Below are 25,659 nucleotides of genomic sequence, written 5' to 3'. Positions count from 1 at the left end.
TCAAGAGGAGGGAAGACTCCTAAGCTCATTTTATGAGGCCAGCATTATACTAATTCCAAAACTAGAAAAAGATCCTACAATGAAAGAAAATTATAGGTCAATATTCCTGATGAACATAAATGCTAAAATGCTCAACAAAATCTTAGCAAATCAGATTGAGCAATACATTAACAAGATCACACACCGTGAACAAGCAGGATTTATTCCAGGGATACAAGGTTGGCACAATATCCACCAACTAATAAATGGGATGCACCACAAAAAATGAAGAATAAAAATCACATGATCATATCAATAGATGCAGAAAAAGCATTTGATAAAATCCAGCACCAATTTATGATAAAAAGTCTTAGCATAGTGGGACTAGAGGGAACATACCTAAACATAATAAAGCCATGTAGATAAACCCACAGCCAACATCATACTCAATGGGCAAGAACTAAAAGCATTTTCCTTAAGATCAGGAAAAAGACAGGATGTCCACTTTTACCACTCTTACTCAATATAGTACTAGAAATCCTAGCCACAGCAATCAAACAAGAAGAAGAAATAAAAAGCATCTGAATTGGAATGAAAGAAGTAAAACTGTTACTATTTGCAGATGACATGATATTGTATACAGAGAACCCTAAAGATTTCACCAAACAACTACTAGAACTGATAAGTGAATTCAGTAAAGTAGCAGAGTGCAAAATAAATACCTAGAAATCAGTTGCATTTTTATGCACCAAAAATGAACTATCAGGAAGGAAAACTAAGAAAACAACTCCATTTACAATTCCATCAAAGAAAAAATAAACTACCTAGGAATAAATTTAACCTAGGATGTAAAAGACTTACACTCAGAAAATTAAGGCACTAAAGAAGGAAAACGAAGAAGATACAGATAAGTGGAAGCATATACCACATTCATTAATAGGAAGAATTAACATCATTAAAATGTCCATAGCAATCTACAGATTCAACACAATTCCTTTCAAGATACCAATCGTATAACCACTTTGGAAGACAGTTTGGAAGTTTCTTACAAAGCTAAACATAGTCTTACCATATGATCCAGTAAATACACTCCTAAGAATTTACCCAGCTGAATTGAAATTTTATGTCCATGCAAAAACCTGCACATGGATGTTTATAGTAGCTTTATTCACAATTGCCAAAACTTAGAAGCAACCAAGACATCTGCTGGTAGGTGAATGGATAAACAGACTGTGGTACATCCAGAGAGGGGAACGCTCTTCTGCACTAACAAGAAATGAGCTATCAAGCTGTGAAAGGACATGAGGGAAACTTAAATGCATGTTACTAAGTAAAAGAAGCCAATCTGAAAAGGCTACACGTTGTATAAGTCCAATTATATGACATTCTGGAAAAGGCAACACTATAGAGACAATGAAAAGATCAGCGGTTGGCAAGGGGTTTGAGAGGACCAGGGGAGGGATACACTGGTGAAGCACAGGGGATTTGCAGGCCAGTGAAACAATGCTGAATGACACTTCAATAGTGGATACACAACCTTGTGTATTTGTCAAAACCTGTAGAAATCTACAACACAGAATGAACCTTAATGTCTTCAGATTTCAAAAACTCATTTAGGAGGTTGGAGGAACTCAGGAAAGAATGCGAAATAACCTCAGTGAAGGGGGTGTGGAAAAGGTGCTGTCCTAAGAAACTTTGGAAATGAATAGCTTAAGAGTAAGGGCAAAAGGAATTGTTACATAAATACTGGACTCTGGTCAATAAAGTTGTTTCTCATAGGTGTATGGGGAAACAATTCTTAGACTGTATATGTATTTACTTTTTTAAAATTTTATTTTAATTGTTGTTGCAGTACAATTTTCCATCTTTTACTCCCATCCCAGCCCACTCACTCAACCCTCCCCTCCTCCCTCCCATTTCCACCCTCCCCTAGTTTTTTGTCCATGTGTCCTTTACACTTGTGCCTGTAAACCCTTCCCCTTTTCCCCTGAAATTCCCTCTCCTCTCCCCTCTGAACACTGTCAGTCTGTACACGTATTTACTTTGATCAAACAACAAATGGATGGTGATTGGTTGGAGCCAGGTTGCTCACTGTTAGAGCACAATGAAGAGGAGCAAGTAGCAAGAACAGAAAAAGGAGAGGAGTATAGAGTGCGTTAGAGTTGGCGACATCTGTAAAAGAACTCATTTAACTTTATCTAGACACAGATGATTACATATAGAATGTTAGTAGTTATATGTATATGTAGGATTATAATAACATATATTTCTTTGTTTTGTCAGCTGACAGAGCCTAAAAAGAATCCCAGTAACAATGAGCACACCTAGTGTCCAGATTTTGGTTTCTAATACCAACCTTTAATAAAAGGAACCAAAGCTCCTGGGACAGATGGCTGATTTTTAGGACTGGGGCAAGCGATATACAGGATGAGCCTGGAGCATCTTGTAGTGCACCAGAAAGAGGTGAGCAAGTGCCCCAAACACACACAGACACACACACACACACAGACTGACTAACTAATGAGGCACAGAAGCCAAATAAAGGAGTTCTCAACAGTCAAAGCCAAAATAAGGTAACAAAAGAAGCTAATATTCAGCGATAACTCAAAGTATAAAATAAGTATTCATGAGTCCATAGTGATATAAATAAATAACTAAATAAATTAATAAACGAGGGAGCAGAGACAAATCTCCAGTGCAGAAGTAGTCCAAATAATTTATGCAAATACTTCACCTTAAAGAAGGGAGAACATAGCTCCCACCCCATAAACGCGGGCTGCACGCAGAGACTTCCTTCCAAAGACTACAGTATTGAAAGGGGGGACAAAGAGTAACTTCACAGTGCAGAAACCTCACAGACAGTAATCAGCCAGGGGGTCAAGGTCAACATCAACAGTTATAAATTATATTAATAGTATATACCCTTGACATGTGTGAGAATGGCACTTTGCCTCTGTGATCCTCCTCCCCAAAACTCATAGCCCTAGTCTAATCATAAAAAAAATCAAAGAAATGCTAATACAGGAGTATGCTACAATATAGTGACCAGCACTCCTCAAAACTGTGAAGGTAGCCCTGGCTGGCGTAGCTCAGTGGATTGAGCGTGGGCTGCGAACCAAAGTGTCGTAGGTTCGATTCCCAGTCAGGGCACATGCCTGGGTTGTGGGCCATGACCCCCAGCAACCGCACATTGATGTTTCTTTCTCTCTTTCTTTCTCCCTCCTTTCCCTCTCTAAAAAAATATAAATGAATAAAATCTTGAAAAAAAACAACCCAGACATTTAAAAAAAACTGTGAAGGTCATCAACAACAAGGGAAGTCTGAGAAACAGTCATAGACAAGAGGAGTCTAAGGAAACTAAATTAAATGAGGTATTCTGGCTAGGATTCAAGAACAGAAAAAGGACCTTAGGTAAAAACTAAGGAAATCTGAATAAACTATGGACTCTAATTAATAATGTATCAGTTCATTATTCATAGTGAATATATCATATTAATATAAAATGTAATAATAGGGGAAACTGAGAGGAAGGGAAAATAGGGGAATTCTTTACTATGTTACAGTTTTATAAATCAAAACTTAAAAAAACAAAGGCTATTAATTTTTTAAAACTGGTGTATGGTATAATCTTAACATTTTGAGGCGGGGTGGAAAGGAGAGCCTGGGCTAAATTCACTCATTAACCCAACCTTTACTGCGTTCTTCCTACAGGCCAGTCTAGGACTGCAACACTAACCACGGTTGTCTCTAGGGAGTGGCATTACAGGCATTTTTAAGGTCTTCATGCTTTTCTATAGTTTCTAAATAAATATTTTAGAGTAAGAAAAAATATGTAAAGTAAAAATTACCATGCAGCCATAAGGTAGAATCACTCATAATTTGGATAGATAGACTTTAACTTTTATTCCTCATCCTGCCTCCCCTCGGTGGCAGTAGGCTGCACTGGCTCACGGGTGTGAGCAGGAGAGGGGACCACCCGGGCGGGGAGGACGTGGGGGATGGAGAGAACTCTGTGGGAGACGAACGGTACACTGTATTCCTCTAGATGACCAGTGTATGTATTATTGTGAACTCCTGCTCCCCTTAACAAATTTTTTAAAATACAATATCCTATATAATTGTATCTATATACTAAAATGGAATCAATAGGATATCATTATCCTCCAAAGATGTCACTAAGGATGATTTGATATTTTTATGATGACTTTACTCTTTCAGTTTCACTTCAAATTACTTTGTTGCAAGGCTTCCTTTCAGAACACTTTAGGACTCATTTAGTGTTAATTTAAGCCCTTGTTCCTTCCCCTGCAAGTGTCAGCTCCTCGGGGGAATAAAATGACACAAAGACAACCTCTTCCATCTGTCTCATTAGTCTTCTTTTTTAACCTGGTCTAAAAATACCCCCCAACTTACTAGAGGAACCAAGAAGGCATCAATAATCAAAAGAAAGGGCTAGGTAAGGAATGATATGTCTAGTATTATATATACTCCCCAACTCATTTTATAAAGCCAGCATAAACTGGATATCAAAACTTGATTAAGATGTTAAGGAAAGAAAATTGCAGACCAATACATAATATATTTGTCTGTCAATTGAGAAGATGATGCCGCTTACAGTGACCATGATCTGAAGGCGCCTGAGTAAGTGGCCCTGCTCAGAAACACACTCCTCACCACCGAACACGCGAGAGGTTTTAAAAGGTCCCTCAGTGTATCACTCCCTGTATTCAACCAAGCTCACCGTTCTGTCTGGTGGGCTTTCTACTCAGTGATCAACCTTTTAAGAATTTTATAAAATTTCCTTAAGAGTTCTTAGAAGATCTCTTCTAATTCCACTGCTGGGACTATATCCTAAGAACACTAAAACACCAATACAAAAGAACCTTTGCACCCCGATGTTCATAGCAGCACAATTTACAATAGCTAGGTGCTGGAAGCAACCTAGGTGCCCATCAGTAAATGAATGGATCAAAAAACCGTGGTACATTTACACAATGGAATTCTATGCAGCAGAGAGAAAGAAGGAGCTCCTGCCCTTTGCAACAACTTGGATGGAGCTAGGAAGCATTATGCTAAGCAAAATAAGCCAGGCAGTGAAAGACAAATACCATATGATCTCACCTTTAACAGGAACCTAAACAACAAAACAAAGAAATAAGCAAAATATAACCAAAGTCACTAAAATAGAGGACAGGCTGACAGTGACCAGAGGGGAGAGAAGAGGGAATTTCAGGGGAGAATGGGTAGGGTTTACGGGAACAAATTTAAAGGACACATGGACAAAAACTAGGGGGAGGGTGGTAATGGGAGGGAAGTGGGGAGGGTTGGGTGGGTGGGCTGGAATGGGAGTAAAAGGGAGAAAACTGTACTTGAACAAAGATTAAAAAATAATAATAAAAATATATTTAAAAAAGAAGATCTCTTCTAAGAGTTCTATAAGCGTGTCCTGTTACATCAAAATGTCTTAGGCTCCTGCAACTGCAGAACCCACTGGGAAAACCGTCACTAACTGCGTAAGAACACTTTGGGCACCTCTAACATCACGGCACTCATTATCCATAACACTCGATGACCTTCGACTGCTGAGTGGGCAATACCACGTGACACAAATGTCCTCCACCAATGAGAAAAGACGAAATCAGAAGCACACCATAAATATGCCTCTTTTTTCCTAAATGTCTTTATTCTTCAACAAATATTTATTGAGTATTTATTACATTCTGGTTACTAAAAAAGTGAACAAAATAGATCTTAACTTTAAGAGTTTAGAGTCTAGAAAGAATACAGACTTCAACAGACAATTAGAATAAATTGTGACATAAGTTAGAGTAAGCGAAGTGAGGGGGCACAGGCCCAGAGTAGAGACACCTTGTCTACAGAAGGTGAGTCGGGGAAGACCTCTCACACAATGACCTTTCACTTGGAAGCCCCAAGCTAGCGGGCCAGGTAGGCATGTTGCAGGTGGAAGGGAGATGGGGAGTTGGTGGGATGAGGAAAAGAATGGCGCAAGCATGGAAACATCATGTGCAAAGGTCCTGAGGCGACAGATCTCAGTGGAAGAGACTGAAAGAATTTCAGCTTGGAGAGCAGAACATAAAGGTGAGGGGCCAGAGGGACAGTGGTGAAAGATTATTTTTCAAAGCAGGCTTGTGGCAACACACAATATTTGAAGGGGAAGGGTCCAGTCAAGGAGCATGTATAAAGGACCCATGGACAAGGACAACGGGGCGGGGGAGGACTGAGGGGGAAGGTGGGGGGAGAGAAGGACAGGGGAGAGTAATGGAGGGAAACGGGGACAACTGTAATAGAACAACAACAACAAAATTTAAAAAATAAAAGCAATATACAATTACTTTACGTTCCATGTTTAAAAGGTAAGCACAACTCTGGCAAATGTGCATCTTCCTATTATGATTCACAGCTGCCCTAAAACACAGATTTCTCAGCTTCGAAGTAGGTTATTTATTCTGGAAACAGTAGAGGAAGAAAAGAGAAGAGACAGAAGAACAAGAAGACAGAGGGTATGTGGGGCCCTGTAGGCGTGACATGATCAGCACATCCCTGGGAAATCCCACTGCAGGGCAGGAGGCCATCTGAAAAGGTTCTGGCTTAGCCAGATGCGCCCAAGGTCACTAGCTTTTGTAAACCGGTGAAAGTTTCTGACATTCACCCAAGTCTCCGACTCTGTCCATTTACTAGGCTACTCTTTTATTTGGAGGGCAGTGATCCCTTCTGGGTCACATTTTTCAAACCACTAAAAGATAACGGTTGCCTCCATCGGTTTCCTAAGTAATGCTCCTAATACACTGAAAGAAAAAAAAATTAAGTCAGTGTTCCCTAACAGTTGCAAATGGGTTTTTTTTGTTGATATGTTTCTACAACTCAAAAGTCCGCTTCAATCAACCTTCCGTATGGGGGCAGGATGAACGTCCAAAGCTGCTGAAAACAGTGTCATCAACCAAAAACCAGTCAAAGTATTCCTAGAGGGGATACTCTGTGAAAGTATGTGAACAGCTAAAGCTGAATTCACACTTCTAAAAGGAATACCGCATAAATTTCTGCCTCTACTGGCATTACACATTTGATATTTTTGTTGAGATGCAAAAGGGTTGTTGGCAGAAGCTAAATGACTCATCAAATTAATTCTACGAAGTTCAAATCTGGGCAGTATTTCAGGTCCTCTCTTGAGTAAAAAGAAGTCTCCAAGTATTTGCAAGGATTCTTTAAATGCACATGGTTGTCCCGGCTGAGCTTGAGCAGAGAAATATCCATTCTCTTGCTGCTGCTGCTGCTGCTGCTGCTGCTGCTGCTGCTGCTGCTGCTTTTGTTGTCATTTCACTTCAAAACCTTCTGCTGGCTTCTGCCATCGTTCCGCACCCCATCTCCCAGCCCCCTCCTCTTATCACGGCACCTACAAGCCTGCTGGCAGCCCTACTTTTTCAGTGGGAGATGGACTTGGAGATGAGGAGGCGGGGGAAGAATAGAAAGAGATGAGAAGTGATTCTCTTCTTTCCCTGTGGGTCCTTCCACGGGGTCTCTCCTCCCATCTGGGCGAGGGCCCGTTCTTGCTCTCATTCTGGCGCTTTAAATGGTCTCAGCCCAAACGTGGCTCTCACCCAGCTCCTCACTCCTTTCCCAGCCCTGCCCGTTGGAGGCAGTCCCCAGTCACAAACGCTGTCGGAGCCTGGTGGTAGGGAGCAGGTAGAGAAACGGTGGGTTCCCACAGAGTGAGCCAGGCTTCAGGGCAGAGAGGCTTTCTGGAGTCCCAAGCTAGATGATCGTCCCCCACCAAAATATTATGCGCATAGTCCTCTCCTTCAGCGATATACTCATAAGGTGGGGCTGTTGGTTGTTTTTTTTTTATTTTTGGTTTTGCTTTGTTTCATTTTGTTTAATGGGCTGGCCTGGGAAGCAGCTTTAAGAACTTGGTTCTTTTTCCCATAAAAACACCGTTCTATAAGAAAAAACCTATGTAAACATTGGAAAACTGTTCATGGGTATAAAAAAAATCTAGGAGCAGGATGCTACTTCAGCCTCATCTTTGCTTACATTTTCAATGACACCTAATGTTTTTTTCTGATAAAATAAAGTGTTTATCTTGTAGATTCTTCATTCTGAACACTTTGAAGGAGTTAAAGCCTTCAAGACTAGACCTCTCCCCTCCAGGTTGGAGATGGAACCCTGTGTGGGGCCTGGGGGTGCGTGGGGCGGAGGGTGAAAAGGTTTATTGGGATTACAGGGAAGAAAAGAGGGGAGACAAAGAGGAGGAGGGACTCCCAGGGGCCCTCTGTTTGGATGGATGACTGTAGGGAGTAAAAATGTAAGAGTAAGAGTAAGACTAAGAGTAAGAGCCCTGGCTGGTGTGGCTCAGTGGATTGAGCACCAGCCTGCAAACCAAAGGGTCGCTAGTTTGATTCCCAGTCAGGGCACATGCCTGGGTTGCGGGCCAGGTCCCCAGTGGAGGACATACTAGAGGCCACACATTAACATTCCTCTCCCTCTCTTTCTCTCTCCTTTCTGCTATCTAAAAATAAATAAATAAAATCTTTTTTTTAAAAAAAGAGTAAGAGTAAGACATCCTTTCTAGTGACAGACTGTGCCTACTCGCCTTGCCATGCCCCACAAACCATGTTCGCCAAACCACACAATCTCCACCCTGGAAATACTAACAGAAAACCACATTTCATTCTAGATATCTGGGTATTCTGAACACTACATTAAACATCACAACTATCTCTTTAAGCTTGCTGTTTTGCAGAAGAAACCAGCATGGTGGCGAATCCAACTGCTGTGAAGTCTCACTGACGGCTTCCGGTAGAAACGAACAACTATTTCTGACCCCTTGTCACTGTAACACTGAGGATATCAGGCCGGTAGGACTTCTGCAGTCACTCAAAAATATCTCACTGAAACCGAACCTCTAAAACTTCAGTGCTTCATTTTCCTACCCTAGTAACTGAAGGCTTCCTGGAACTCTTGTCTTTTTTCATACCGATTACATAAAAGTATCATAATGGGGGAAAATAACTTTCAGTTTGTTCAGAACTGGTTTTAAACCTCGCATATTCTGGATATGATTTGTTTCAATCTGCTGATTGTTTCTGCTCCATAACCCAAGAGATAGGTGGTATTTATGTTTTTAATTCTCCTACCTCCTGAAGGGGAAAAAAATGACAATACCCACATACTCACAGCACAGAGGAAAAAACACAGAAACTAAAACACAGAAAGTACTTTAAGTTTTCACTAGTGGCCAGACTAAAAATCTAGGATTAACACTTCTGCAGTCTTCATTTGGTAGTCTAAGAATCTATCCAACTATAAAGGACACATGGACAAAACCAAGGGGGTGGAATCAGGGGAGGGAGGTGGGGCTGGCTGGGGTTGGGGGGGAGAGGTGGGGGGGGTAGCAGATAACTGCACTTGAACAACAATAATTTTGGGGGGGTGAAGAGGAAAGGTATTAATATTTATTCAAAAGTTACACAGACTTAAGACTAATGACTAAATGTCTTCATTAAAATCCCAAAGTCCCTTAAAACACCCATAAACACACACAGTCCTTCTTTCCCCCCTTTGCCTGGTCCCAGGTACCGTATCACAGGAAATGAAATAAAAGTCCGTGGCTCAGGCAGACCCTGGGTCAACAATAAAATTTTTAAAAAGGAAAAAAAAGAATCTATCCTGCAGAAATATCTGCATATGTACACAAAAATGCACATACAGCTATGTTCTCTACAGCACTGCGTAAATATAAAAAATTTGGAAACAACCTAAACATCCACCAATAGGAGAACAGTTAAATGAAATCTTAAATACCGTGTACCAGTCTAAATATAGACAAATAGGTAGACAAATTCACATGGAAAAATATTCAACACTGCTATGTTTAATAATCAAGTTGTCCATATATGTCTATGTTGTGCAATTATTCTACAATAAAAATATGTTCACGAATTATTGCTGTAATCAAAAATAAAACGCATGGACCGTAACGTCCACCAGAACACCTGAAAATAAAAAGACCGCAGGACCAAGTGCCGGCGAGGGCGTGGAGCAAAGGGAGCCCGCGTACACCGCTGGTGGGAGTGTGGGATGGGCGCCATCGCTCTGGAAAACCGTTTGGAGTTGCTAATAAAATCAAGCACATGCCTATCCTACGACCCAGTACTTCTCCTCCTAGATATTAATCCAAGAAAAATAGTGTTCATGCTCACACAACATGTTACTCAAGAATGCTCATGGCAGCTGTATTCATGATAACCCAGAACTGAAAGCTCTGTGTCCATCAGCAGACGAGTGGATAAACAGACTGTGGGATATTCACACAATGGGATACTACTTAGCAAAAAGGATAGGATAAAACTGATACAGGGCACAACATAGATTAACTCTAGGAAACATTACATTGAGAACAGACAAAAAAGAGATCATACTGATTGTGTGAAGTTCCAGAACCAGAAAAGACAGTTTCTTGGATAATGGTAACATTTTTGTCTGGATCTGGGCAGCAGTCACACAGGTATATACATACATTAAAATCACCCTGCTGTAACATTTAAGATTTTTGCATTTTATGGGCATAAATCATATCTTAATAAAAATACTAGGAAGGAAGGAAGGAAGGAAGGAAGGAAGGAAGGAAGGAAGGAAATGATGGATAAAGGGGCTCACAAACCATGTTATCAGAAAGGAAAACTATTTTAAAGGAAGTGTAATTTTAAGGAGGTTTATTACAAAGCGGATAACAGATATTTTCTGTAGCTAAATATCCCAGCATACTTCTCATACTGGATTATAAGCAATACCTTAATTCGGATTCAACTACAATATTGATTCAAGTAATTATAAATATGTGGCACTGAACACATTTTAGTAAAGCTCCTGTTATGTGAAGAAGACTTTTATTCCCCTATAACGTACGAGTATTAGAACATCAGCAACGTTAGGTAAGAACTTAAGTAATTCGTAAATGGTTCCACCCAGGCCCTCAGCCTTCAGGAAGACGTGCTCTCTGGACGCTAGGACCACTCTGTTCTCGGGCCCACGTCTGTCCTGTCTCCCACGAAAAGCTGAACAGTAAAATTAAACAGTGGAACTCAAAGACTCTGAACCCGCAAGGCCATCTGTTATAATCACCTAACCTATAATGCAGCACTGACAAACCGGAAAAGCAAGCAATGAACTTGGAAACACAGGGGAAATAAATATGAATAAATGTAGCAGAAATTATAGGATTTCTGTAGGGTTGTAATGGTTTATAACGTGAAAAAATTAGATCTATGATAGTTATGTCAATATGTTAAGATTCTCAGATGATGGTAAAACTTGAAACTTACCTATTTTTTCTTATATTTAAAATGATTAAAAATGGTTAAGTATTGCACGTATGTAATGAGGTAAAAATGTTATTATCTTAATAGCTGGCGCTAGAATTCCTCTCTGAGCGAGAACTGTCATTGTTTGGAAAGGGGACTTGTTTCTCCGTGTGTGGGTGTCGCTGGGAACCTAGACAACTAAACAGATAAATAAACTGTCTTTTCATATGGCCAGAGAAAACATATCTTTTTAAAATTTTGTTCCAGGTAGGATGAAGAGAGGAAGTGCCAGTGAGGAGGCGCAAGGACGGGAACCACGCCAGGGCAGAAGGGCCAGAGGGCGCTCTCTGACGGCTGCGTGGCAGAAGGGCATTTAGGAACAGAATGTCCGATACTCACATTGCAAGCATTTGCATTCCCGCCATGGAAACCCCTCCTGCCTCACCCCGCACCCCCTGAATCTCTGGAGATGTCTTCTGCTCTCGCAGGGTCTGCACGTGGGTAGGCTTTTGTGGAACTCGAGGACAACTATATGTCTAGGCCATGCCTTTTCAACCTTGGCACAACTGACATTTGGGGCTGGGTAATTCTTTGCTGGGGGGGCTGTCCTGTGCGTTGTAGGAAGTTCATCAGCATCCCTGGCCTCCACCCACTAGATGCCGGTAGTACCTTCCGCAATTGTGACCATGAGAAATGTCTCCATGTGCTGCCCAAAGTCCCTGGGGAAACAAAATCATCCAGCTGGGAAGCACTAATTTAGGACTTACACAACCCAGGACACAGAGAGCATGTGCAGAAGCACGGGGGCCTAGAAGGAAAGGGGACCTGGAGAACGCTCCTTGAGAATTACCCAGATCTTGAGATGTCGGGGCTTCCACAGAGAGTAGATCTTACCTGGAGATCAGTGAGCTGGGCAGTCCACCTCACGTGTAGGCTGTACCCACAATGAAGCTCAAATACTTCTACCATTTTAAAAAAGATTTTCTTTCTTTCCTTCTTTCTTTCTCTCTTTCTTCTCTCTCTCTCTCTCTCTCTCTCTCTCTCTCTCTCTCTCTCTCTCTCTCTCTCTCTCTCTCTCTCTCTCTCTTTCTTCATGGGGGAAGACAGGGAGAAAGAGAAGGAGAGAAACACTGATGTGTCAGAGAGACATCAATTGGTTGTCTCTCACATGAGCCCCAACCCAGGACCAGGACCACAACCCAGGCATGTGCCCTGACCGGGAATCGAACTGGTAATGTTTTGCTTTGAGGGACAATGTTCAACCAACTGAACCACACCAGCCAGAGCAACTTTACCATTTTTTTTTAAATTAGCAAATAAAAAGGGGGGAGGGGGAGAGTAAACCATGTCCTTTTTTTAATTGACAGTTTCACAAAAATACTATTTTTTTCACACATACATGCATAAAAGCACTCTATAACAAGGTAGGAAATTATCTCCACTTTGCAGATGAGGAAACTGAGATTCAAAGTCAGACAGCCAGTAAGCAAGGGACAAAGTAAAGGTCTGAATTTACACAAACTTAACACACAGAAAATAGGCAGGACCTATGAGAAAACACTAAAATTCAAAAAGAAAACACCATTTTGAAAAACTAGACAAGATGTCTCCCTCTGAAATAAATTTATCATTCAAGAACAGAAATGTTTAGAAAATTTCTAACAACATTCAAAAAGTTGTTTATAAGCCAGAGCTTTATAGAGATAATGAAAATGAACCAATGAACGACGAGGAAAGACTACACGGACATTTAAACAAATACTGAAGTCCAGGAGGGATGAAACAATCCAGGAGATAGAAGAGTAAGTAGATCGAGAGTCCAATTTAGGTTTTACATAAACCCCAGTATGACAGAATAAAACAGATGGAGTAAAAGCAACAACAATAGTAGAAAACTTTCCCAAGTTAAAGAAAGACCTGAGCCCTGGCTGGTGTGGCTCAGTTGGTTGGAGCATCATCCGGTAGACCAAAAGGCCACGGGTTCTATTCCCGGTCAGGGCACACGCCTGGGTTGTGGGTCCAGTCCCCGGTCGGGGTGCATGCAGGAGGCAACCAACTGATCTCTCTCTCTCTCTCTCTCTCTCTCAGCTTTACCCCCACCCACTCTCTCTCAATATATCCTTGGGTGAGGATTAAAAACAAACAAAAAAGACCTGAGTCTATAGATTAAAAGTGTTCACTACCTACCAGGCAAAATTATTAAAAAGTCTAAGACCTTGAAACTATCTAGTGACATCTTTGAGGGCAAAGACAAATATCATATAAACATCCAGGCAGGAAGTGGGAGGGAGTATTATACAAGAAACATATCAGGCTGGCATCAGACTTTTCCTCCACAAAACTGAAGACCAGGAGATAGTGTGAGAGCTTCCGGAGGCTGAGTTGGAAGGAAAAGGAAGGAAGTGGGAAAGTATGACCCTAGAACTTCATGCCCACAGCTAAGTTTATATGAAACTAGATAGACAGATATCAGACCTTCAGGGTCTCAGTAAGTGTAGTATCAAAGAACAGTTCCTGAGAAGTTCTCTCAGTACTATATTCTAGATCGTCATCTACTAGGATTTTATGCACTTTCCAAAACAATAGTACACATATATTGATACAATGCAATACTACTTGGCCTACGAAAAGATGAAATATTGCCATTTGCAACAACATGGATGGACCTTGAGAATGTCATGCTAAGTGAAATAAGTCAGACAGAAAAAGTTAAGAGCCATATAATTTTGCTCATATGTGGGATATAAAACTGAAAGCAACAAATGAACAAACAAAAAACCAAAAGCTCATAGACACAGACAACAGTATGGTGGTTACCAAAGGGAAGGGGGTGAGGGACTAGAAAAGGGTAAAGTGATTCAAATATATGGTGGTAGAAACAATTTGACTTTGGGTGGTAGGCACACAACGCAACATGAAGATCATGTATCATAGAAATGTAGCCCTGGCTGGTGTGGCTCAATGGGTTGAGAGCCAGCCTGTGAACCAAAGGGTCGCAGGTTCTATTCCCAGTCAGGGCACATGCATGGGTTTCAGGCCAGGTTCCCAGAGAGGGGCACGCAAGAGGCAACGACATATTGATGTTTCCCTTCCTCTCTTTCTCCTTCCCTTCCCCTCTCTCTAAAATAAATAAATAAAATCTTTTTAAAAAAAGGGAAAGAAACGTACACTTGAAACCTATATAATATTATTAACCAGTGTCACCCCGATAAATTTAATAAAAAGAAAGAAAAAAAGACAAAACAATAGCCTCTGTGGCTACTGAACAGCTGAAATGTATATAGCTGGTGCAATTGAGGAAATTAATTTTTGTTTTATTTAATTTTAAGTAATTTAAGTGGAAATACCCACATGTGCTGGTGGCTACTGTCTGCATAGTCTGAATATCTGAGAGATTCAAAGAAATGTTCAGGTGCAAAAAAGCCTGATATAAAAAAACAAGTGATGAACAAGTTAAACAGGACAAAAATTGTAGGATAACAATGGTTTAAAAATATTATTAAAATGTCAATAAATAAGTCATGTAACATAAGATACATAATAAAGACATTAATAATTCTGAGTCTAAAATCTCAGACTATATTAGCGATTCCACATGGAGAAAAGAGTCAAAAGGTACTGTTTCACCCTTAACGTTGCTAATCGGAAACACATGGGGTTTTTCATTTGTTTGTTTTCTGTTTTAAGCCATCAAGGCAAAACTACCAGTGGAATAAGACCAGAATGCGTAATTTCTAAACCATTCAAAAGAAAAAAATTCATGATCTAGAAAAATGCTCAGGAGATCATAGCAAGTGAAAAACTGTAAGTGGAAAATTCACTGTCCAAAATTATATACATAATATGTCCCAACTTTTAACGTATGAAGATATAATAAAAACGGAAAGAAATACATGAGAATTTAACAGTTGTTGATTATGGATGACTGCACATCATTATGTGTTTTCTAAATATTCTACAATGGGCATTATTATTTTTATAATCAGAAAAATCTAACATAAGAAAGAAGAATGGGGTGGAGTGGGCAGAGGCAGGCGAAGGGGGCAGAATTCAGACAGCCGTAATAGAATAACAATAAAAAATGATTTTCTTTTAAAAAGAAGTGTGGTCACAGCTTAGCTTTCAGAAATCAACTTATCTGTAACTTCACCTATCTAGAAGACAACCCGGTATCAAAAATTAAGCAGAAATACTCTAAAAACAGCCAGAATACAAGTCACGAAGGCTGCATCTTTCATGCCTTCTTTTACACATATCTGAACTCCAACAAACTTGATTATCTGGTGTTCCAGTAGCATTGGGAATGCAGATATACTGAGAGTGGTGTAAAATGATAAACCTGGCCTACGAGTAGGAAAAGAGTGACAAAAATAAAAATATAGAGCAGATAGGCATTCACAAAGCAATCCAGGTGTAATTATGGCAGAAACATCCCTGACTAACCCAGTGTATTTCCGAAAGTATGACAACATTTATTCACTACAACAACTCTGAATTGAGGTGTTCTAAGCACAGACTGGTTGGTCGAGGAAGTGAGAAAAGTTTCTAGTGCATTTTAGGGAGAAAATGATCACAAATGTTTACCATAAAAACGTTAGAGAGCTTAAAGAAAATATCCTCAGTTATCCAGAGCAAGTCATGCCTGTGACTTCCCCAGAACTGGAGTTTTACTATGTTAATAGGATTTTATGGTTGGCTGCATCAACCAATACAAATCTGGAGAACAATCTGGAAGGAAATGATTAATGACTGCTCCTTTCCAAGGAAGTTTAAAAATAAGTAACCATAGGCATATCAGAATCAGCACTAACACAGCAATTGCTACTAAATGCAGCCAGGTTGTAGATGTTATTTTGGCTTTCATCCATATTCCAAGCAAGATTTAGGTACTTTGTAGGTAGTTGGGCCCTGTTAGCTATTAAGGTAAGTAGGCCCCATTCCATCACACAAGATACACTGTTTATTCTCCCTCCTTCATGCTTGCCTCTCATACTTCTGACTTCAAAAGCCAGGCTAGAAAGGCAAGGGAGAAACTGACTACGTTTATATCTGTGGAACAAAGATTATGCAAACTGCCAGCACGCCATTGTTTTTGTTTTCGGCATGGTTATCACGAAACAAAAACAAAACGATAACCTCTATGTCTGAAGCCTGGCTGTTTGAAAACAGACCTGAATATTTCCTCCTCTTTCAAAAATGCAGTAAGCAGTCTTCATTTCACTTATCTGTAAGGTACTTCTGCTGATAGTGACCAGTGACTATTTCTATATGAGATCTCAACAAGAGTCCATCTGAGGGAGCTGTTTCCTGAGTTACTCTGGAAGCTTCCCCCTGCTTTAACATTTGCCAAAAATCCAAGCACTAAAAAAAAAAAATTCCACACGCCCACAGGGCTAAGAGAAAAATATAATCACAATCCTGGTTAATGGCCCCTTAGTACTATGATCTCTCCAAGCTTCTATTTGTCTTTTGTCTGTTCCCTTTTCTTTTTTTTTTTAAGATTTATTTATTTATTTTTAGAGAGGGAGGGGAGGGAGAAAGAGAGAGAGAGAGAGAAACATGAATGTGCAGTTGTTGGGGGCCGTGGCCTGCAACCCAGGCAGGTGCCCTGACTGGGAATCAAACCTGCGATACTTTGGTTCACAGCCCGCGCTCAATCTACTGAGCTACACCAGCCAGGGCTGTTCTCTTTCCTTTTAAATAACCTCAGTAGTTGTTTTCTCCTGCTTAGAAACGTCATGCATGGTCATTGTCACAGTTCACAACTCAAAAATATGTGAAGTATAACTAATTCTCTCTCTCTCCCACCCTCCCACTCCCCTCCCCAGGAAACCAATGTTAACAACTTGTTGTATATTCTTTTTTATTCCTAGGCTTCAACAAACATATATAACATAAAGGGTTTTATGGAGGGTAGTTTCTTTGTTTTCAGACAAATGGGATATATATATTATGGTGCACCTCGCTTTTTTAGTCTTAAAAATCTGTTATGGATACTTTTCAAGCATATCTATCTATATATCCATCGCATTCTTTTTAACGGCTGCAAAATACGCTATAAGATGAATAATTCATTCATACATCGCCCCGCCTTCCTCAACTCATGGACATCAGGATGTCCTTGAACTTCAGTAACACAGATTCCTAGAAGTGAAGTTTCTGGGTCGAATGAAACATTTTCAAAAGTTTAAAATGTTATCCTTAGAGAAACTAATTTTAGACCTTCTGAATTTCTGCTCCCTTCTTCATTATGCAAAATTTTGGCATCAACCTTTCCCAATGCTTTGCATATTTTAGTTTTTAAAGCATACACATTACATCAAAAGCACTCTTGTCGTTTATGCTCGTATGGTTATAAATAAATAAATGCTCAAGTTATGGCTGTGATGGCTAGCATTAAATCACTGTGCAAATGCTCTCGCCCTGGTTTATGAAAGTAGTGATTCATTGTGGAAGCCCCGCCCCCACAGCACGTGGCAGCACCCCAGGGGCAGCCTTCTCACCCTGTGACTCCCTCTGCTGAGTGACGATATAGAGATCAGGACCTAATTGTCAACAGTCAACCTGAAGAGGTGTGTGTGTGGCAGGGGACAAGGAAAGAGCAAAATATGCTAAACTGATAGCCATTACGGGTTTCTAATATCCACAAATTACCTGCAGTACCATGAATAATTCTGCTGGTCTACACCAGAGACAGCGTCTCATGAAAAGCAAAACCTATAACCAATATGTTGCTATGATTACACGAACCTTTCAAAAGCATATTCTTCACGCATTTTTCAGTAGAATTATTGGTGGAATCCCACCTTTGCATTTTTTTCTCCACTTCAGATTCAGACTCTAATTGCAATTAATCTCCATTCGTACCCTGCTCTACTTGTCAGCAAACAAAGGTTCTGCTCTAGAAGGGGATCTGAAGACTTCCATTAAAAACAGTCTGCTAACAAGAAAATAATCTAAGCTAAGGGAAGGTGGCAGGTGCAGAAATGAGCTGTTTACCAAAGTGTCAGTTTTGAACAATGAAGAACCACACATCAAAAATGTTGAAGGAGTGGGTTTCACTGAAAGTCTCTGAAAATAAAAAGGCATTTTCTACCAAGGCTGCACACGAAATGGAAAATACGGTTTAACAAGCTTGTAAGATAGGTTTCCTCTCATAAAATGACAGATGCCAATAAAAAAGAATCACTTCGTATCTTTAAATATAAAGACAAGGGCAGGATTCAACTTTCATCATAGCTCCTTCCCTCCTTGTACAATCAAACATGTACAGTCTGTCTCGGCACACCAAATAGTAACCGAAAGGCAGGGCTGGATGGCTTCTTCTTAGACACCCAGGCGATGCTCTCGCACCCTGCAAACACTTTCCCACTCTGAAATTTTGCATTTACTCCGGTCACAAAGTTTGGAAACTTCACCTCAGAAGAAATACCTAGTTGACAGCTCTTACACAGAAACAATCCAGAATGGAAACAGTGCTACAAACAGAGACCAAAAGGACTTGCCAAATATTTGATTAGGAGGCATTTATACTGAGATAACGAGGTAATGGAGATATAAAACCAATTAAATCGAGAGAAACTGCACCAAAAAAATAAAACCCAACAACTTGCCAAAAGTATGACCTGCCCAAAGCAGGCCATCTGTTATATATGTGTCAAAAATGTCACTGGGATGCCAAAATGCTTAACTCTGAGCAGCTGCCTCCGGGGACCCTTGCGCCAGCACAGAGTGCGGGCCGTCTTCCCAGGCAGGTCAGTTGCGGGAGAGCACGTAACTTTCACCACGAGGAGTGCGAACGAGGCGGATGACACTGCGCATCCGCAAAAAGCCTCTGCGGAGCGTCAGAAGGACGTGTTGAGTGTTCGAGAGCGCGGCCTGAACTCTTAAAGCGCTGCTTAGGCCCTCGCCTCTGCAGGCGAGCACGCCCGGCGGGGCCCTTCTAGAGCAGGAAGGAGTGGAACGCCGAGGGGAGGCCTGCGGGGTGGGTGACGGGGCCCCAGCAGTCTGCAGGCCGGTGGAGGGAGGCGGGGTGTCCGCGCTGACAAAAACTCCCAGTAGCCAGGGAGCCCCGCACAGCCCCCTGGAGGGCCTCGGGGAGCTGCAGGCGGGAGGGTGCGGGTCTTGCGTGAGAGATGTCAGTTACCCGGGCGAGGATGGGGGGGGGCGGCGCGAAGCTCCACACCTGGGGCAGTCCCAAGGGGAACGCGACCGGCTGGAGACCAGGCCAGGGGGCAGGGGAAGGGGGCGGGGGCGGGCAAGACCTGGCCCGAAGTTGTTCCGAAGCCTGGAAGGAGGGGAAGCCGACGTGGAGGGGTAGCGACGCCCAGATGAGAGAGAATGTGGAACTGAGGGGACGGAAGGGGCCGCTGAGGTGGCAGCGTGAAAATCTGGCTTGGCGTGATAGGGGACTCTGGAAGCCTCGAGGTTCTAGAAGGCGCAAGGTGGCGGAAGCCGAAAAGAAAGCCCAGGCTGGCGAGGCGCCCGCGTCTCCTTTCCTGCCCTGCGCTCGGCCCCGGGGGGGGGGCGCGTCCCGGGGGGGGGGGGCCGCGGCGTTACCTGCCAGGAGCCAACGGATCTCCTCGGGGAGGACAGCGGCGGCCTGCATTTGGCGGGGCGCTGGGGAGGCCATGTGCGGGGCGGGAGGGGGCCGTGAAGGCCTGGAGCCCGGGCCGGCGCGCAGGAAGGCGACAGCGGCGCGGCGGAGGCACCTGTACCTCTGCCGCGGGCGCCGCGGGCCGGGCCGCAGGGCGGGGCGGCGGCAGGAAGCCGCGCGCGCAGCGGGCGGGGGTGCCCGGGACCAGAGGGGACACCTGTGCGCGCTGCTTGCGCCCCGAGGGAGAAAGCCTGGGGGGGGCGCTCTACTGGGCGGCGCCCCTCCAGACCCTCCGCTGAAACAAAAGGACCAACCGCGACTTCGAGGAGCCTCGCCTCTCGGAGACTTCGCAGCCCAAGCACTGAACCGTTGACCTCAAGGGGCAGGTGTGAAAGCCACGCTGCTGCCCGGAACGCGGCACCGGGGCGGGGAGGGAGGACAGGGGGACTGGAGAGTAGAATCGAAGGAAGAACTGGTCCCCGCACCCAAGAGCCTAGCCACACTCAGTCCCCCATCCCGTCCCCGCATCCACACCCAGAAACCAGCGAAGAACGTTGACTCTTGCAGGCAAAGCAGGACGTTTAAAGGGAATGACTCAAAGTCCCAATAAATGATACAAAGCCACCAACATGTGGGAGAGTCAAAGCGATGGACACAGGGAGCTAAAGAGTCCTTTCCTCCCTAAGGCCGAAAGGATGGGAGGAAGGGAAGGGGTAACCCAGGGAGAAAGCTGCGGGAGAGAGGAACCCAGGCTCTTCCCCGTCACAGCTGACAAGGGAGGAAAGTGAAGGACAAGATCGCAGAGACGCCTGTCTTTTCTGTCTTTTCCCTCATTCACGCACAGCAGGTGCCAACGTCCTGGTGTGACACGCGCTGTAATATTGCAAGATGTTACCACTGGGGAAAACGGGTAGACGCGATCACTCTGTATCATTTCTCCTAGTGTCTGTGAACATGCAGTATCCCAAAATAAAGTTTATTATTTTTTTTAAGTACAATGGACCAAGTGCCATGAGGAAAGTATCAAGTGCCATCCATGGGTGTTAGAATCGGGAAGGTGAGTAGGAGAAAAGGAGGGAAGTGCTGTGTGTGTGTGTCTCGTGGTTCGTGTGGCATTTGAGGTGGGCTTCGAACCCCCAGACATTGAAGAGGCAGGAGGGCTTTCCAGGCAGAGGACCCGGACTAAGCACAGACCAAAAAGCCTCCTGCCTGGGGAACAGTTAATAACCCTCTGTTACTGGGTGGTGTAAGGAAATGATGGTTGTCAGGAAAATGGAAGCACGATTGTCCAGGAACGGGAAAGTCAGATTGAGGTTTTGAACTCAGTGGAATGGGCACAGGAGAGCCCCTGACAAATTTTGAACAGGGGAGTGACCCGGCCTCAGCCCCTGCAGAGTGTGTGATCTTGCACATCTCCCTCCACCTCTACCCTTTTCCTTCTTTGAGAAAAAAATGGAGTTTCTGTTATCACACTCCACCTGCAGAATACGTGGGGAAGATTGAGGGTGGTAAGAGAGGATGCAGGGAAAAGACGAGTGAATCGGTTTTCACAGCAGCCTCGGGGGAAGGAGAGGTGGGCGTTTCCATGGATATGAGAACAGGAGCGGCGAGGAGAATGTGTCCAGAAGGACGCCTGGTAGCTTGCCTGCCTCCTGGCCTCCTTTCCCCTTCAGAGGCTCAACGTTTGGGGGCCTCACCCTTGAAGGGATGCAGTGGCTTTGAGCATCTTTACAGGTCTATGCTCTTCAGGGGTCACGCAACCCACCCACAAGGAGGATATACGAGTATTGTAACTTTCTGTGCTATGGTTGCAATGCTTCTCTCAATCTAGAACTATTCTCAAAAAAAAATTGCAAAGGAAAGAAAGTCCCTCCTATATGTCACCCCAGCCCTTGGCCTTGCTTCCCCTCTCAACAATTGAAGGAAACTTGACAACCGCCCCCTCTTCTTTAAGGATATTTGTCAGATGCTAATATAGGCTACGAGCTAATGAGTTGTTGGTTAAGGAGCAATAAACCCAGGTAGCTGCACATCCTCTCCGGCCTCGTTACCTGGCATAGCTAACTTATACGGAGGGATGCAGCAGGAACTCAGGGAGCAGGTATTCTACATTCACTCCGGGTGTTAGAGAGACGGGGGTGGACGGAGGTGCAGAGCTGGGTAGTGTGCAGTGGGTGACTGGCAGGTTCCAATACGGCATTGTCATGTTGCATCAAGGTTTCTCATTGCGGACAGAAACCTGCCTCCGCACATGAGCGCAGCCCCTCCTTAATCATCTGAGGAACCTGGTTCAGCAGTCAGCCTCACTCCTAATGACATTCTGTTAAATGGACAAATTCCTTTGAAGCCTTGTCCTTCTTTGAAATCCAATTTCGCAGGAAGCCAAATCTGATTGGGGGTAGCCATGGAAACCACACCAAGGAGTCTTAGAGGAGGTGGAGAGAGGCAGGGCAAAACGTGATAGTCAAGAGTCCTTTACTACTCTGTCGGAAATATCAAAGGGATCTGGAGAGGTTGGCAGCAGACGAGTCCCTGCCCCGGTCCTGTTCTGTGTGGCTGGGTACCATGTGGCTGTCATGAAAGTAAGCAGCCAGCTGTCTCCGCACACAGGCAGGGGAATGGAGCAGAATACACAAATCCCAGGTCTGTCTGCCTTTCTTTCCCTCCCCTCCCCCTAGCCCCAATTCCAGCAAGATCTTACCTCCCCCCACCCCCGCACCCCCCTCCCACCCCAGCTGCCTGGCCTTTAAAGACAAACAACAAAAGAATGACAAGGTTAAAATACAAGGCCCTCCCAGATAAGAGGTCCTTTGGAGCAGAGGTCACAAAATTAATCTGAAATTCCTTGTAATTAGATAAGATAAGGGTATCTAAAGAGATGCAGAGCAGGCAAGAATGGAGTCCAGCAGCACACAGGCAGAAAATGTACTGCCTGGTCCATCAGGGCCCGTCACACACTGTCAGCAGACAGAAGACACAGGAAAACATGGCCCACGCCAGCCTCTGGGCTGCTTGGAGATGCCATCTACATTTTCTCATGCCAGGTGGGCACTCACTAAATATGCATCCATGGGGTGTCCAGAGGGCTTAATCAGGAAGAAACAAGAGCATCTGGCACCCAGAATGGCATGAGGTGGAAACAACTGCAAGCAAAGCAGGGGCCGGCTGGCATGGCTCCGCCCTGGGCGAAATGGGTCTGGAGAGGAGACTCGGAGGGCAGGCTGTTGGGCTGCATTCTGAGCCGGCTATTGATCCCTGGATGCTGGGTCATGACACACAGCAGAGCTGACGTCTGCCCTGTGGATGTGCGGCCAGTGAATCTCAGCCCCTCGGTCCCAACCCCATCAACCGGGTTTATTGACTCTTTTATTGACGGTGCTGGGGCCTAATGAGGACAGGAGCTGCACACTTCATTAAGAACTATGGAAGGAGAGATGATGCACCCTACCAGCGCCAAGACCCAGGCTCGCGGCATGCTTTGCAGAGCCTCAGAACCCAAGCCTCATGCCACCTCGAGGCAGAGGAGACAGACACGAGACGCTCACAGGTGCAACGCTTCGGGGGTCTTAAAATGCAGGTTTTCCAAGTTTGCCAGAAGCTTTGCTCTCACTAATTAGCTACCCTTTCGACTTCGGAAGTTCCTATTAGACATACACTCACACAAATGCACTTCTACCATCTCCCCTTCCAGCTCACACTCCTAGATCCTCTGCACTAATTTGACAAAACAAGCAGGTTCTCCTACCATATCAAGGAACATTCCCAAAGCAGGTTCTCAAGGAGGCACAGGCTCAAAACAGCAAGGAACTATTAAATCTCAAAGGAGTCTTCAAGGTGTTCAAATTCAAGTTAAGGAACAGACCTAGAGCTCCGTCCAGGGCCACTCAGCTCATCGGGGGCTGCACTAGCACTAGAATCTGGGTTTTCTAACACCGGTGCGAAGCTCAGAGGGAGCTAAACATTGGAGATGGATGCGTACAGCCCGGGGGTCACCGAGGAACTCTGTGAAGCAATCGTTGCTGGGCCCCTTCCATCTAAATAGTAGCATTTCTTTCTTTGTTCTTTATCTTATCACTCTATCAATACCTTTATTATTTTCCTTATATTCTCCAATCACATTTTTTTTTGGTGTCTTCTTTGCCTGCTCCCTAGACCCCATTAGACATCCCTCATGGGCACTGCCGAGCCCAGCAGAAGCCCTAAAGACCACAGAGGTTGCTGACGCTGACATTCTCTGTCTTTGATTGGTTCTCTTGGGTAATCTGAAGCGGCGGGGGGAGGGTGGCACGCAGACTGTGTCAGCTGTGGCCAGATGAGGCTGTGCACTCTGAGTGAGTTGCGTGGGCAGTTTATGGGGTCAATGTGCACGAGAGGCAGGTGGGGCTGACGTTAATTTCATAGGCTAGATTATTTGCAGACGTGACAATTTTGGGAAAACTATATAGAAGAAGTAAGCCTTTCTTCCGGGGATGATTAAGGAGATTGAAGTAAATAATAGTGAGTCCATTTCTAAGGTTGAACTGGCTCTCATTGGTTCCTTTTCACCTAATATTTTCAAAAGATAAAAATGTAAGTTCTCTAAACCTTTTCCTTTATTTCTGCCCTTTCTTCCCCCTCACTTTACTACGGGTCATAGAATTCAGGGTTAGGGCAAGAGAATTCAAGGTGAGAGAAGAGGAAGTTATTTAGAATCTGATAGAAAGCTCTGGCCTACATGGCGCACGCACACGCGTGCTTTGGAGGAATACGCACATTAAGAGAAGCTGATGCAATCCGACCAGAATTACCAGTGTTCACAAATACCAACAGAAGCACTACCTGGATTCAGAGACAACACCAGCAGTGTGAGCAAGCAAGTTTGCGAAAGTACCTTTCCCCAAATGTACATCTATGTGGAATGAGCTTTAGGTCTCCAAAATGTGCTCTTTCCTTGTCTTCAGAATTGTTGGCGTCCATTTGGGTGTTTCCCTTTCTAAATGTCTGTTCCCAAACATCCTTGGGCTTCACTTACAGCAGCATTTTCTGTCCATGTAAACCACGCTCTCTGTTTTATATACAAGGCAACACGTAGTTCTTGTGTGTTGCTTCAGGTTTCACTTTTCCTTCGTTTCTAAAGGATGCATTGTCCCTCCTTTTGTTGTTCCACTAGAATTCATGATCCCACCCTCTCCCCCTATCCTTTAGCTCTTCAATTTCATGTTCTCCTTCATCTTCCGTCTTTCCCTCTGTTTGCTAACATTCTTGGTCTCCTCTATCCTAGAAACAAAACAAAACAGAGAAACAAAAAGCTTCCTTCAACCCCGCTACCTTCTCCAAATTTCATCTTTTCTTCTCCTTCCTTTCCCCCGTCAGGTCTCGTGTCTTTTTCTCCTCTCCTTCTCCTTGCCCGCCTCTCGCTGCACCACTGAAGTGACTCTCTCGCAAGTCACTTCAACACCCTCCTTCCTTCTCAAATGGTCCGTATTTCCCAACCTCTCTCTGCAGCATTAAGTGCCCCTGACCACTTGCTCTTGCTCTAAGTACCTGTCTTCCCTGGCACTGCCCTGCCCTGGTCTTCTTGCTGTCCTCTGAACTATTATTTTTCTGCTTCCTTCTTTGGTTTTCCTCATTTCATCTTCTAGTCTCAGGTACTCGCAGGAGTTTTACATTTGCCTTTCTCCTTCCCACTCCCTCCCCTTCTCTTTTCTCTCTTTGCTCTCTGGGTTCGCAGTGGTTTCATTCTCTCACCATTCCAGCTTTCTCCCTGATGCGGTTTGCTTTTCTAAC

At 43.8% G+C, this 25,659-nt stretch overlaps 1 protein-coding gene across 1 annotated transcript in view; it reads right to left on the bottom strand.

Annotated features, from left to right (window-relative positions):
- The window catches only part of SKAP1 (src kinase associated phosphoprotein 1), a 265,183-nt gene extending 245,156 nt beyond the window's left edge, over positions 1-20,027 (bottom strand). Inside the window, exon 1 of the mRNA XM_045836790.1 lies at positions 19,857-20,027. Coding sequence (XP_045692746.1) covers positions 19,857-19,929 — 73 coding nt within the window. The 5' untranslated portion in view covers positions 19,930-20,027. The remainder of the gene's footprint in view (positions 1-19,856) is intronic.
- Between the last annotated feature and the right edge of the window lie 5,632 nt (positions 20,028-25,659).

This window comes from Phyllostomus hastatus, unplaced genomic scaffold, assembly GCF_019186645.2.
Source record: "Phyllostomus hastatus isolate PE091 unplaced genomic scaffold, TTU_PhHast_1.1 phas_contig_210, whole genome shotgun sequence".
Classification (NCBI taxonomy): domain Eukaryota; kingdom Metazoa; phylum Chordata; class Mammalia; order Chiroptera; family Phyllostomidae; genus Phyllostomus; species Phyllostomus hastatus.
This window is presented reverse-complemented; position numbering and strand designations above follow the sequence as displayed.